At 42.7% G+C, this 14,785-nt stretch overlaps 2 protein-coding genes across 4 annotated transcripts; one reads left to right on the forward strand and one right to left on the reverse strand.

Moving 5' to 3' along the window:
* Window positions 1-456: 456 nt before the first annotated feature.
* On the reverse strand, window positions 457-6,353 carry lsg1 (large 60S subunit nuclear export GTPase 1). Of its 2 annotated transcripts, none has more exons than XM_076721680.1 (14): window positions 6,122-6,353; window positions 5,414-5,540; window positions 4,871-4,991; window positions 4,692-4,778; window positions 4,482-4,568; window positions 4,313-4,373; window positions 3,992-4,168; window positions 3,386-3,745; window positions 3,107-3,208; window positions 2,852-2,995; window positions 2,483-2,606; window positions 2,291-2,370; window positions 1,401-1,571; window positions 457-1,103 (listed from the first exon to the last, which is right to left on the reverse strand). In XM_076721680.1, the coding sequence occupies exons 1-14, from the start codon at window positions 6,218-6,220 to the stop codon at window positions 924-926; spliced, it is 1,920 nt and encodes a 639-aa protein (XP_076577795.1). In that variant the 5' UTR covers window positions 6,221-6,353; the 3' UTR covers window positions 457-923. The 2 variants fall into 2 exon arrangements, with proteins under 2 accessions (XP_076577795.1, XP_076577802.1); XM_076721687.1 differs by having other exon boundaries at window positions 459-1,103; window positions 2,483-2,597; window positions 2,843-2,995; window positions 6,122-6,348.
* A 1,224-nt stretch (window positions 6,354-7,577) lies between these two features.
* Window positions 7,578-9,641, forward strand: fam43a (family with sequence similarity 43 member A). 2 transcript variants are annotated; one of them, XM_076727199.1, is made up of 2 exons: window positions 7,578-7,657; window positions 7,775-9,641. In XM_076727199.1, exon 2 carries the CDS (start codon window positions 7,811-7,813, stop codon window positions 8,849-8,851), a length of 1,041 nt encoding a protein of 346 aa, XP_076583314.1. In that variant the 5' UTR covers window positions 7,578-7,657; window positions 7,775-7,810; the 3' UTR covers window positions 8,852-9,641. The 2 variants fall into 2 exon arrangements, with proteins under 2 accessions (XP_076583314.1, XP_076583315.1); XM_076727200.1 differs by having other exon boundaries at window positions 7,778-9,641.
* Window positions 9,642-14,785: the final 5,144 nt, after the last annotated feature.

Here is a 14,785-nt window from a genome sequence, read left to right on the forward strand (position 1 = left end):
CCTTCAGGGGTGGTGCTGATGATACAGGGATGCTCAGCTGTTCTAGTTTTTACATGTCGTGGATGAGAAAGAGACTCCTTGCTCCCAGGTCTCTGAATGGGAGTTTGCAGTTAGTGGTTACGTATGCTTTGATCGGGCATTAGTCCCGGTAGGACTGGGTTCTATGGACATCCACTGATTTATTGTGGCCTTTTTAAGACGTGGCCCTAGTTATTTCTTTTGACGTGCAGCTGGCTTGAAGTGTCTTGGGATATCAGATGGTATCCTCCCCTCAGGGACACACAGCTGTGACCACCAGACATTTCAAGGAATTGTTTATATTTCTGAAAATAAATCAACAAAGTCAACTAAAAATCTAAATGTTTTTGGGCTGCCATGTGATGTGATTTTAATTGTACTGTGGAGCATTGACCAAAGCTGACCTCATGGGGATGGAGTACAAAAGTGAAACACCAAACATGAAAACATTCAATTTATTTCCTAATCAGAGTTAGAACAATCACAGCTGTATGTGGATAAAAGCAGTATCCAACATACAATACATGATCTGCTAAATGAAGTCTTTTAAATGTGTCTTTTGAAGCAGCTTCAAAATAGAAATTGAAAACGTCCTTTTAAACATCTTATAAAATTCACACCCTCTGGATGTTGAGTCCATTTCCGAACACTGTGGTGAGACCTGGTGTACAACTGGTGATCCAGCTGAAGGAATGCATTGCACCAATACAGTCTTCTAACCAGAGCAGTACATGACAGATTATGCACCTCATTTGTTAATATCAAGACAGCCTGATGGCTCCATACTCAGGGGATGAATCTACCTACAGATACTGCTCAGCATTAAGTCCTTCAGAATCACATGTGCACTGCACTTCACGCTGAAATGATCTGTGATTAAAAAGTGCTTTGATTTCTGATCATGCTCAGGCGTCCAGATGTTTGTTAAGACGCCGCACTTTCTCCTTCTTGTTCCTGTTGCCATGTTTTTTCCAGGGTTTTCCCTCCACCGCCTCTGACCCAGCTTTTCCTGGACCGACGGGTCCGCTGCCTGGTTTGTAGCCCATGACGGACTGAACGCCCTTGGAGAGCGCCCGCACATTCTCCTGAAGACAGAGATCCCATCAATACTCACAGAATTTCACAATAAACCCCCATATTTTTGATTTTCTGACAACTATCAACTACTATTCAGGCATTTTGCTACAACAGCCACAATTCCAAAAACAACATACCCAGTCATGATACTATCACCTGTTACCAACGAACCTGTTTACCTGTGGAATGTTCCAAACTGGTGTTTTTGGAGCATTCCACATCTTGAGCTGATGAGGTAAAACACTAAATATATTCAACTCTTTTGGAATCGAGGCTGTCATAAGAACACCGTAGGTGTGTCGTACCTGATGGAAGAAGTTCTTGTCAACCACATTTTCAATTCTCTTGATTTTCTGTTTGCTTGTTGTTGCAGAGAGGTCACAGCAGTCTGAGTCTCTATTCAGGAACTTTTTGTGCTGCGGCTGGAAGTCTTCAGCATTGATATGTGGAGGAGGATGGCAGTACAGAAGCTTGCCCTGTAAGGAGTCAATGTTGTTAGTGTGCAGTGAGTGTGTTAGGGCAAGGATGTTCTCTTTAGGATGCATTGATTATAAGTTCATGTATGGATGGTATAGTAACAACTGGCCCAATAAATACTTGGTCAATAATTATGTGGTACACACACAATTCCTGTAACAGCTACTATAATGTGTAGCTATAGGGCCAAAGGTCCCCACTGTCCATTTAAATATAAAGCGGAGGCACAGTGGATTCACAGTTATTGGAGCTAATGCTGCAGGTGAACTAAAACACGCAGAATATATCATTTCTGTGGTGAGAGGTCTCTCCCTCAAATCAGTAATAAAAGACCGGGTTAGATGACGCTGTGATGAAGCATGGGATCATGGAAGTTGCTGTCTTCACTGTTAAACAACCACCATTGCCAATGAAAATGAATAATTGTGTTCCATCAAGAGTGAGCAACACACTCTGATTCCCCAGATATTATAACAACTAGAGGGGGGAAAGAGGATATGACATCATTGGCAGGCAACCAAAAGAAAGGTTACCTTGATTAAAATTGTGGATTTCTCTTGGTTTGAACATTGTTAGGGCACACCACAACAAAATATGTAACATAAGTGTGGTTGCGTTTAGACATTTTAATACAGAAATGTTACATATTATAGCTTTAACTGACTTGTGGCAACTTGTAAATTAAACTAACTTAAAAAACTGAAATAAAATAACTTACGTTGACATAATCTTTCAGGACGTACCGAGCGGATCTGGACTGATCAGGCTGACCGTGAGTTGTCATAAAGCCTCTCATGTCTGAAACAGAGGGAAACACAACAGTAAAGATTATAAAGCTCAGGCACATTACACAGTGCTTTAAAACACAGTTATTCTCTGGAGAAACACTCTAACTGTCTGGTAGTCTCACATCCATAAGCCATCAGCAGCTCCTCAGAGGTGGGGTGCCTGTCGGGGTCTTCATCCTCTCGCGGTCGGATGATGTTGATGCCGTAGGTTCCTTCTAACACATGCCGAGGGATCGTCTGACATACGTGACGAATGTGTTAAGGACTGCACTAAGATCAGTGTCAGGAAAGTCTTACAGCTGGAGGTGCAGGCCTTTAACGTCCTACATCCCAGTGTGAGGAATTCTACTTTCACCTTCTCAAAAAGCATATTATCATGACTCGGTAAAGTCACATCTCTTCACATAGCAAACTCAGTGGTCATCAACACTTCTTTCCTCAAAAAAAGAAATCTTTGCAGGTGCTGTGACAAAAAAGCACACAAAGGATATAAGGGAGGCTGCAGGCACGTGATCTCTCATCTGATCAATGGGCAGGATCCCACAGCAGATCATTTCAGCTTTGGTGGAAACAAAGGAAGGCATGACCAGACCGGGGCAGTCACAGAGGCACAGGCCTGGCTCCACATACAGAGTCTGAGACACATGTGAAGGAAAGACAGCAAAAAGCGTCACACCCTTCAGCTTCCTGCTGACAGAACGAATGACTTGAATTCATATTGAGAGGTTTAAAGAACAACCCTGTACCTGAAAGTGCTTCGTGTGTCCAGGAGTGGCTGAAACAGACACCTTCTTGTTCCTTAGAATAGTGTTGATGGTGGAACTCTTTCCCACATTAGGATACCCAACCTGTGGAATTCACAGGCAATAACAATGGAATTGGTTTACAATCACTCAAAACACTTGGTGGTGCTTGTCGAGCAGCCCAACTTAAATACTCTGCACGGTATATGCCAAATGCAGTTGAGCAGGTAAATCAGAAAACTCTCTTTTGTGGTAGATGATCAGGGCTAACTTTTTACCCACCAGTCCCACTGTCAGCTGTCCGTCTTTACACCGGGGCCCATTGTGAACAGCCTTGAACATGTCCAGCAGCTCATCCTTATGCAGCAGACGGCTGGAGTTGTGGAAGGAGGATTCACTGGATGAACCAGCAGTCCCTTCCTCTTCTTCACCCTCATCTTCTGAACAGGTGTACCAGTCCTCCTCTTCTACATGTATATTTTCTTCATGCTCATCCTCTTCATCGCTCTCCTTATCCTCCTCACCTTCCGCCGTCACCTCCTCCTCTCCCTCTGCCCCCTTTCGGTCCAAGTTTTCATTGTCTGGCTGTCCTTCGTCTTCTGGGTCACTCTCGTCTCGCTCTGGATCGTCCACTTCCATGCCCTGTGTGAAGAGACGTTTTACACTTTGATGCTTGGTTTAAAGGCAGCGTCAAGTCTGAACACGCTGAAGACTATTCACAAGCATTTCACCAAAATAATCAGAAATTACAAACTGATAATAGCCACCTTCTCATGATTGGGGAATGTGGATCCTCATGGTTTTCTGCTCCAAGAAATGTCTCTTACAATATATTTAAGTTCACAGGTGACATTCAGAGTTCAGCTCCTCAAAGCACCACCTCCTCACCTTCTCCTCTGCATCCAGTCTGTTGCCCTCAGCCAGGGCAGACCAGAAAACTGCCCTGAGCCCCTCTTTCTCGAAGTGTCTGGCCCAGGCTCGCCGCTGCTCCCGGGTCAGCAGGTCTGCCTTATTCACCAACAGCATGTTGACCTTATGCTCGGACACTTCCTTTACATACAACTCCTGGCAGCACACATGAGAAAAATCCCACAGAATAATTAATACAACATCTCTCCTGGTTATAGGCAGTTCACTTGTTCACAATTAGTAGAAATGTTTGAGAAAACTTTGAGGAAAGGAAACCAAAACTCTGCATCATGTACGTACCAGGTCAGGACATCTGAACAGCAAAGGATTTCTGGCATCAACAATTTGAATGACGACGTCACTGCAGAAAAACACGAAATCAGTTTTCCCTTAAGTATTACACAAGGAGAACACGTTCCTCACTGGAGACAGGTATGAGCTGAGAGCAGCATACAGCTTCAGGTTTTACCTCCTCTCGATCACTCTCCACAGTTGTCGCCAGAACTCCAGGTTCCTCTCAAATGGGGTGAGAATCAACTTCTGTTCCTCTTCTAGCCTTTAGAAGGTAACACATATAACACATATTACAAATGCCGTTCTTGATTTTGAACAAAACTTTTTAGGTAATGCACATGCCACAATAACACAAAGGCGACTGAGTTTATAGAATATAACATACTGTGCAAGTTCTCGTCTCCACATTAAGAAACTGTCTTTCTCTGCTTGCTGAAGTGCATCTGGACTGGTGCTTTCATCCCAGTGGGGGCTTAAAATTGAGAGAGAGATGAAACACAAATTAAAAATGTAAAACATACAGTACGGCAGCTTCATAAAATTCACTCGATCTGTTCTACTTACCGTCGGGGAATTCTGAGGAAATGTTTGTTGTCTTCATGCAGCTTCATCAGCCTGTTTCTCTCCTCAGCTGTTATTAAGCCTGCTCTAGATTCCGCTGGTACAAACCTGATGTTCAGTTTCTCTGAGAAAACAAAGCATGAAACAGTCAGAAACAACAGTGTAATCAAAGGACATACAGGTGCTTTGATTAGCACAGCAGTATCACTCTGAGTCACCTTAAGCAGTGAGGGTGAGACACGCTGTGACCCTGCCAGCAATCGGTCCATTTAATACAGAGGAAACAGAATGGACACAATGCAGCAGCATCCAACACTGTTCTAACATATTTAACCCCAAATTTGCTGTGTGGCAACGAGTGTGAGTTTGATTTAAGAGCCAACAATTAACTGCTGTATGTGTTTGATATGGTGTTTACATACAATAAGGACATCGGAGAATGGCTTGTGCTGGAGTATGAATGCAACCTGCCATACTTGGTAAGTAAAAATGTCAAACATGAAATTCAAGCACTATACACAAGTTCAGGGATTGAGAATTACTTACCTGCAACAAACTCTGTTCCCGCCAATTCAGCAGTGGCCAGAAAGTCATCCATCGAACTCTGTTCTGTCACTGACTGCAGGTTCAGCCGTCCCCAGTCATAACCATCATTCAGCTCACTGGTGTGGAGCTGAAAATATGACAAACGGCTCAAACGAGGCCTACATCAATAAGGAACTACACATAACCATAAGGTTACAGTGAGTGCCACAGAAAAAAAATGGTGTATCTACAATACACACTGACTGTCATGAGGACATACAATAACTCTGCTTTGTTCTGCCATATAGCACCGATGGTATGTTTGTTTTCCCATGAAAACATACATGAAAACATACTGTGTGTAATAGTAGAAGAAGGGTCTGTGAGTCAGTTCTCGCAATCTTGAGACTTCATGGCAAAAATAATGTTCACGAATAATTCACCTCATGCCGAATTTTCCACAGTAACGTGTTTATTGGGAACAGTTACTAATGTATGTACGTCACGTTCCCGATATGCAAAGCGGCGATAAAATAACATTTTCTTTAGGGAGTTCATACTCAGTCATACTCCTCAGACCTACTCACAGTTCTGCTGAACCCTATGTGTGGCGAGGGACAGGGTCAACGGTGAACTTTAACTTGATAGCATATTACGGACAGCCAAGTAAATATCTTCTACTGTTTGTTTAAGCATGTTTTATGCAAGACACTTGTTAGCCTGTCTTACCCATGAGTCGCCCCTCTTGTTTCGTCGGCCTGCCTGGAGTTTCTCCTTTATCAGAGCTCTGCCCAGTCCGCCTCCTCCGCCTGCCTTCTTCTTTCCCATGCTAACTTCTGATATTGTCACTTCACACAAAACACTATAGTGTAATATATCGGAACCGTCTCAAAAAAGATATGTCACTAGCCGCCGTGCCCCATGTGCACTACGTTGTTGTCGTAAGAACAGGAAGTGGGACAAACCAATAGAGATTCATATCCTGACGAAACGATTTCAACTGTTTGGATACATTAATGAAAATATTCGATGTAAGTAGTTACGATTCAGTATCATGTCGAAAGAGTTCAAAATTTTACAAAACTCGAATTAATATCTACTTTATTGGAAGCAGCGAGAGCAGTTTATAATGACACAACTATGGTACGGTCGACTTTTCTGTCCAGCTATCAAAAAGGCTCTGAAGAAAATGGGACAGTACCAACACAGTTCCCCATGCCAATCCGCAGTGCGCTTGACAATGAAATAAACATAAATCAAGTCTTAATGCATATAGTTCTAAAATAGATTAAAATTCACAAATTAAAAGTTAGTATTGCGTAAATTAACCAGTAACTCTTCCTCTATCGCCATACAAACACAATAAACGCACTTCTGATGCGAACCAAAAGATGGCAGCATAAAGCAGCAGGAGCCGAAATCAGCAGGACTCTCCTACCTTACGTCCACATACTCCAATGTGACCAACTGACATAGTAAATATTTGCCTACTTCATACTGAATTTCTAGATTTCTCAATTTCACGTAAGATCTGTGCGTTTCACTCAGACAACTTTCTATTTTTATAGTTAAAATTGCATTTAAGTGCGACACAAAATATTATGTTGATTGTGTTGGTTTCATCTCAGAAGTAGAAACACACTCAAAATTCTAAGTTCATTTTTTAATAAATATACAAAATGTAAAATTACTTATTTTAAGCTTAATTTACAAAAAAGAGAGACAATGCCAGCACATTTACAAACAAGCCTTGATTTTGGTGGGGTGGCAATGTGGTAGACTAAGTATGGGTATACTACAGACATTAAAATTACACTGATTGTTAGTAAATATATACATGTATCATGAATGTGATATAACTATATAACTACATAATATGCATATATAAATGATACAAGGTTATGCTACTAAATGGCATTGTGTAATTGGTGCATTCAACTAATAAGTCAATATTATCGTTTATATATTATTATTCATGCCTTACTTTCAAATCATTAATATTAACTGCGTTCAAAATTGTGCTGCAGGCATTTGGAAAAAGCAGGCAAACGTGAGAGTTTTGTATCAATGAACGCAGTCAATACAAACCAGTACAGAGCTCCTATCATTTGGTTCAGTCCCCCCTATAGTCACACTCAAATGGTTTCTTCCTGAATATAAGCCGTGAAGCTCGTCTCATTACAGTAGACTTTATCCAGCCTTACATTAGGAAAAGACTGCGGACATTACAATGGACCAGAGGACTTCAGAGGATGAACAGATGAAGTACGATGTCTTTGCGTTCAGTTCTTATAGAGTAGCTCATAAATGACCTGACAGGACAAAAAACACTTCTAGGATTTAGTAGTAATACAACGTTTTTTATTTTTCTTTCTCTCTCAGTAGACTTTGTTGCTGTTGACTGGAAACAGCAAGAAAATGCTGCCTTGGAAGAAGAATAAGTTCGACCTGATTGAGGAAGACAAGCAGTCCAAGCAGAAGGGCTATGCGGTGAGTCTCAACTACTCTGCGCTCACCTCCTTCGCCAAGTCCTGCCCAGAGAGCGCACTCAACAGGGTGGGCAGCATGTTCAAGTCAAAGAGGAAAAAGGTGAAGATCACCAGCGAGGACCCCACATATACGGTGCTCTACCTGGGGAATGCCACCACCATCCAGTCCAAAGGGGACGGCTGCACGGACGTGGCGGTGAGCAAGATCTGGGGCAAAAGCGAAATGGGCAAGAATGGCACCAAGATGAGGCTGACCATCAGCTCGCAGGGCATCCGGATGGTCCATGTGGACGACAAGGCCAGAAGGCCGGGACACTTGTACTTGCTGCACCGGATAACCTACTGCGTCGCGGACCCGAGGCTACCCAAGATTTTCGCCTGGATTTACAGGCACGAAATGAAGCACAAAGCCGTGATGCTGCGCTGTCACGCAGTGTTGGTGTCCAAGCCGGAGAAGGCAAAGGCCATGGCGCTGCTGCTGTACCAGACCTCGGCCACGGCCTTGGCTGAGTTCAAAAGACTGAAACGGAGGGACGATGCCAGGCACCAGCAGCAGCAGCTCATAGGGGAACAGACCATACCGTTGGTCCCTCTCAGGAAGCTTCTGAACGGACAGTGTTACTACAAACCCCCGGTGGAGCGCAGCCGGAGCGCGCCCAAGCTGGGCTCGATCACGGAGGACTTGGTCGGGGAGGAGGAGGAGGAGAAAGCGATGCACTTTGAGTGTGAGGACATTCTGGACACGGACGATGATTGTGTTGCCAACGGTAAACAGGAGTTGACTCAGATTATTAATGACTTGGGAGAGATGAGCATAGGAAACGACGTGCAGACACTGAAAGCTGATCTCAGAGTCACCAGACTCCTGTCAGGAGAGAGCACGGGGAGCGAGTCCTCCATAGAGAGCAACCAGGAGCCCCCTCTGCTCACTAATGGGTTTGAGGAGGTAAAGGTGCAGGAAATTGCCTGAATAATTTTAGGTATTTCTGTGCGCCTCTGACGCATTGCTTTGTTGTCTCCACAAGAAACATTTCCTCTGTCGTCAACCTTGTTGTTGGAGATTGTTTGTCTAATCTGTGCCTCCACGACTGAGTGGGATGATCCAGAAAAGATCCTCTCAGGTTATGGGCCGGCTGCCGCACATGGACACAAAATTAGGCTGCCGAATGATATTTTAAGATTGCATAAACACAGAAAACACATGGGAAGAACAAGTGCATGCCTATATGAGAAATGACTGGTTGAACCGACAAAATCCCAGTGCGCCTTAGAACGCACGGCACTAATTCCATCTCTTTTATTTAAGAGGATTTTGTTGTAGCCTCAAGCTTGTTTACCTTGAGTTTTTTTTTTTCCTCTCTTGAAAATGGCATTTTTTTTTGTTGAAAAATGCTCATCAAGATCCAAAAAACATTACGCTTTTAAAGCACGTTCTTTTCTCCCATAAGTGGTTCAGTGGGTGCAAACAGACACCCTTAACTTTCCTGTCAGGGCGCTTTTGTAACAGTATGTTCTTTTATTTTGCACTGTTGTAGAATTCATTCAAGTATTATGTTGACTACATGTACATAATGTTTGTCGGTATGTTGTCTGAAACATAAATGTCATATCTTTGCTGTGCAAAAGAAAAAACACTGTTATGTATTAAGATGTAAAGTAAGATGTTTTAAGTATAAATCTGTTATTTTCTAAAGAATAAAAATTATGGTTTGTTATGTGAACCTCATAGAATTATCAATAAAAAAAGGAAATGATATAAAGTTGTTGAAATTTATGTGTATATTTGCGTTGGAAAACAAGTAGGTCGTGATTTCCTTTAGTGCATCTTGAGATGAGAGGGGATTTACAGTGACAGTCCCAAATTAGGTCAGATTTGCAGCATTGACTAAAAGTCACGCAGACACAGAAAAACATCTCTCACCTGTATAGTTTCATGTAGTCACCACCGGAGTGTCTGTATAGTCTTTGCTCGATCTTTACCCTTTCTGATGGCATTGCTTTCAGGGAACAAGCTGTCCAAGTTATTGAGTTCAGGTACTGAAGGCTCATTCATTCTGACCGGCCTCAGGGAAGCCAGGCCACACAGGAGGACAACACCACAAGCACAAGCAGTTAGAACATCACATGGGTCCTTTAATGACAAGGCAGCTGAAGCACCCAAAGCCTTTCAACGCTGTGGGTTTTGTATTTGCTGTTACGTCTGTCCGCCTCTGGTGAGACACTTCAAAGAATCTCTAGAGGGTTAAAGCAAGTCCTGTAAATCTGCATACTGTAATAATGTGTGTATTACATGGGCCAGCATATACATTTCACTCACATTTGCCCTTCCTGAAATCAGAATAGCTGCATTAGTACTGTCCAAAATAGCAGTTAAAAAACAAATGATGCCAATAAAAGATTAGATTACTTGCCTCTATTACATGTCAGTACATCAGGTTTGACATCTGATACTTACAGTTGCAAAAAGACAGAATCACCTCTCATGACAGCACATGTGACCGGCAGTCAGAAATGGATGTGACTTAGCAGCGGTGACACCACTTCTCTTGCTGCTCTAAATGTGGAAGGGCTGTCACTGTCACTTCCTTTCCACGCACAGCAACAGGCCCACGCACATGCTGCACAGTTTTCACCAGTTATTTGGCCCAGACAGATGTAACAGCATCAACTGGAACACGCAGATGCTGATGTATTGATGTACGTAAGCCATTAGTGCTGTGTGTCTGTCTGCCAGGACCTCATCCAAAAGCCCCCACAGCATGCAGGGATGCTGCTGCAGAGCCAGGCATATTCTCTCTAACACCAGCAGCACTGATGCTGCACACTAACAGGGCTGAATGAGACATGCAGGAGGGAGAAAGCAGGTCTGCTGCTACCCAGAGGAGGTGGATATGGGGATTGTTATCTGGACAGACAGTGTTTCACCAGCTAACACAATCCCATTGGCCATGCAGAGGTATTCACTGAAAACAAAAACACTCCCACCATGGATTTAGAGATCCAGAGACACAGGGTTAATGTATTTCAGCCAGCAGGTGGTGAGTCCTATATAAAGCTTCACAGTGGCTCATTATGAATTGATGTGCTTTCAGGAGGCACATAGACTCACTCTAAATTGACACTGTTGTTCCTGTATTTGTGGCTTGTCGAATGGTAACCATGCATGTGGGTTTAAATAGCAACTTGAAAGTAGAAATGCGGCTTTCTACAGCTGCATGTACAGTCAGATATTTCTTCCTGACCTACATTCTCATACGGCCTCTCTCGTGTCCCACCTCTGCAAAAGCAATCATGGTCTCGCAATTTTCCGAGGTTACCTGGATATCAGCCACACGTGCAGCAAGTCCCCCCGCACAATTAAAGTTTTCAAAGTGTTTGCTGACAACAAGTGGCTGGAGAACACGTTTCAAGCTGCCAAGTGAGAGAGCGGAGTTCTTCTCAGATAAGAGAGAATAAAAAAAAGATGCTTGTTGATATTCACGTCATGTTCACTCCTGCTTTGAACAAATGCTCAGGTGATTGCTTTACCCACTGTCTGGCATGTGTGAGTCACCCAGAAAAAGGCTGCACATTCAGGAAGAAAATAGTCTGTCAGTCACAGCAATAAAGTGTGATGCAGTTGCTTTTAATGCTTCCTCTTCTTTCATGCTCTTATTAAACGTGCTATCCAGAGGAAGAATCCATATGTGTCAGTGACAGGTCATTATGCACTAATCAAAAGATGTTATGTATCCTTTAAGAGTTTCAAGTCTTCAAAGGTAATCAATATGATAACCATGTGAATTAACCTTTTAAAAATACAATACACACACACACACACACACACACACACACACACACACATATATATATATATACATATATAAAGTAATAAAAACAACAAAACTGCTGTCTAAGGCTGCAGGCTGGTCTATAAAATATTGGAATTTAGCGAAATATGGCTATCACAATTTCCTAATGTCTGTGGTGACGTCTTTAATCTGCTTGTTTTGCTTGAACATCCCCAAAGATCTTCAGTTAACTATCACATAAGGCAAAAAAGAGCAAATCTTCAATACTGAGATGAGGAAATGTTGGACTTTTTTGTTATTTGAAAAGGAGCTGAATGATTAACCGTCATCAAAAATTGTTGCAGATCATTATTTAGTCAATCAGCTAATCAATTAAAGGACTGATCTTTTCAGAGCTACTGCTCTTAGGTACTCTGTGACAGTAACAACTTCATAAGTATCATAAGTCAAAGTACTCATCATGCAGCATGGCCCCTTTCAGAATGTTATATTGTTGTGTATACTATCATGTCACTTATTTATCAATACTGTTGTGATAATGTGGACACTGTAACTATTTTCTAAACTGTTGGGAAGTTCAATCTATTAAAATGTATCATATTTTCAGATGATCATTAGTTTTGTATGTAAAATTTAACTTTAAACTCAGGTAACTTGAAACTGTACCATACTTGAGTATGCACTTGAGTGAATGTACTCTCTACCACTGTATATACATAAGTATACTGCAGGGTTCAACAAGCATAGAGGACTCTCTGGGTACCTGCCACTTACTGCTCTCTGCAATGATGCCTTGAAACATCCTCAAAATGAATCACACTAAAATTCATGAGAGAATTTGCTCCGATTACAATTTGAAGTACACTTAGTCATCCACAAACACACATTAAATGAATCTGGCGGTCACTGCCTGGTCTGACACAGAAGCAGAAGACTTTCCTAATTATCTGCCAGTGGAGCGCCGCCCTGGGCCATAACTGTACCAGATCGTCACCAGCGTCGGGCAGACACACAGCCTCACTTTGAACCATGTTAGAAAATGTGTTTGTTTATAATGCATGAGGATGGCTGGGAAAGCACCGGAGCCGTTAGTTACTGTGCCTGGATCTGATTACACCAGCAGTTCTAAGATGTCAGAGGGGTTGAATCAGAGCACAGAGGGCCGGTGACCTTCTCTTGGCTGTGGAAACATATAGGTGAATCATCTAGGAATAGCAGCAGAGAGCAACATGTCCCAGCATGCCTTGAAATCATAATTAGACACTTTACATAGACAGTGCGTCAGAACTTGGGACAGGTGAGGAGGAGGTGGATGCGACACTACTATTTGCAGCATGAAGGTGTGTAATTAACATGCTCTTCCACTTCAGAAACCACTGTTGAGGGTCATTTCATTCAAAACATAGAATTAGAGGTGTAGCAGTCCTTATAGGCAAAGTTGTGGTGAACTTTGTTGGCCTTTTTTTCTTCGGAAAGGAAGATGTATTTTGACCCGTCACAGGCAGACAGTGTCAGACAGTGTCAGTCCACCTTTGACTTTACCAGGACGCTGTGAATGTGAGAGAGATGGAGACAGACAGACAGCAAGAGACAAAAAGAGAGAAAAAAAAAATCAATTTTGGCAGCAGCCTCAACTCTCATTAGTTTGAAGCTGACAGCTGTCCTCCAGGAATTGTGCAAATTTGTGTGTCTATGCATGCAAGTGTGTAGGTACGGGTCATTTTCATGCTCAGCTTTTCTCAAACATTTCATGTGCTGCGTCCTCTAAGGTGCAGCTCCAGCTGAAGTGAAGGGCAGATACATCAACAGGCAAAGACAGACATGTTTTAATTAATTATTGAGAAAGTGCTTCCATTAAAAGCAACCGTGTCTGCAAAACATTCAGATAGATGTCAGTGTTTTGATGCACCGCTGGCTGTTGCGCTGCTTTATGGGATCTGAAATGAACAACCTGGCTGAAAAAAAAACATTCAAAAGGAAAACCAGGGCAGACTACAGCCATGCTAGAAGGCATAATGGTGCTTGGAGCAAAATGCTAATATCAGCATGCTAATATGCTCACAGTGACAGTGCTAACACGCTGGTGTTAAATGAGCATAGCATGTTAACCTGGTTGGTTTAGTGTGTTAGCATGCTAACATTTGCAAGTACAGCTGAGGCTGATGCGGGTGTCATTTGTTTTCCAGACCTTTGGTCATAAAGTATTGAACAAATAAAAGCTTTTGACCCAATGATGTCACTGACAAAAAGTCAGGAAATGAGCAAAGATATTAATTCTACAAAGGAGGATATGAATGTCTGTATCACATTTAATGGCAATCCATGCAGTAGTGAATCTCATGGCAGCACAAGAGGAAAGATCAGGGGGTCACCAAAGTCAGTTTAGGAATTCATCCTTTGGGGAGTGTGAGGGTCCAAAAGTTTGTGCCAACTCATTCAGCAGATGTTGAGATATTTCACAGGACAAGTGAAATCTTTGATCTGCTGGTTGCACTGAATCAAAAGTCAGGTGATCACAGATACCATCAGGATTCATCCTCTGGACACTGTGTTGCACAGAGTTTAATGGCAATCCATCCAAAAGTTGTTGTGATAGTTAAGTCTGGACCAAAGTGATGGACAAAGCGACCCCGTACTCCACAGAGCCACACGGTCAACGCGGCTAAAAGTCAGGCAGAAAGCAACAATGAAAACAACGTGGCAGAATAGGTTTTTTGGGATTTGGTGTTAGTTTCCTTCAGCTGCTAGGATCATAACCTCCCCTCCCTCAGTTCACCACATACACAGTTGCAGGTACTTACAGAATATTTCATCACTGTGCACTCAGCCATCATTCAGCTTCAGTCCAGCCTACAATTTTCCCCCGTGAATCATACATGCTGAGTGTCTCACACGACACTTTTCAGCTGGTCTCCATACAGTCTGCTCATGTAATGAGCCGTGTCTGTGTCTATGGGCTGAGCCCCATGAGGCCGTGAAACTCTAGATCTCGCACTGTCCCATTCAGCCACTGCTGCTCTTGTTTTCCACTTGTTCCAACACAAAAGCTTTGCCCCTGGAGAGCCATAGATTTCAGCAGGGTTATTTCGGTCTTTCCGTTCACGGGGAGGAAA

This window comes from Chaetodon auriga, chromosome 3 (genome assembly GCF_051107435.1).
Source record: "Chaetodon auriga isolate fChaAug3 chromosome 3, fChaAug3.hap1, whole genome shotgun sequence".
Lineage (NCBI taxonomy): Eukaryota > Metazoa > Chordata > Actinopteri > Chaetodontiformes > Chaetodontidae > Chaetodon > Chaetodon auriga.

What these genes read in the sequence shown, in the direction of transcription:
- lsg1 (XM_076721680.1), bottom strand. Translation starts at nt 6,220, where the DNA reads ATGGGAAAGAAGAAGGCAGGCGGAGGAGGCGGACTGGGCAGAGCTCTG. An exon ending in TGGAGAGTGATCGAGAGGAG is followed by an intron (nt 4,374 to 4,481) that starts GTAAAACCTGAA and finishes GTTTTTCTGCAG; the next exon opens with TGACGTCGTCATTCAAATTG. An exon ending in GCTGCTGATGGCTTATGGAT is followed by an intron (nt 2,371 to 2,482) that starts GTGAGACTACCA and finishes CCTCTGTTTCAG; the next exon opens with ACATGAGAGGCTTTATGACA.
- fam43a (XM_076727199.1), top strand. Translation starts at nt 7,811, where the DNA reads ATGCTGCCTTGGAAGAAGAATAAGTTCGACCTGATTGAGGAAGACAAG.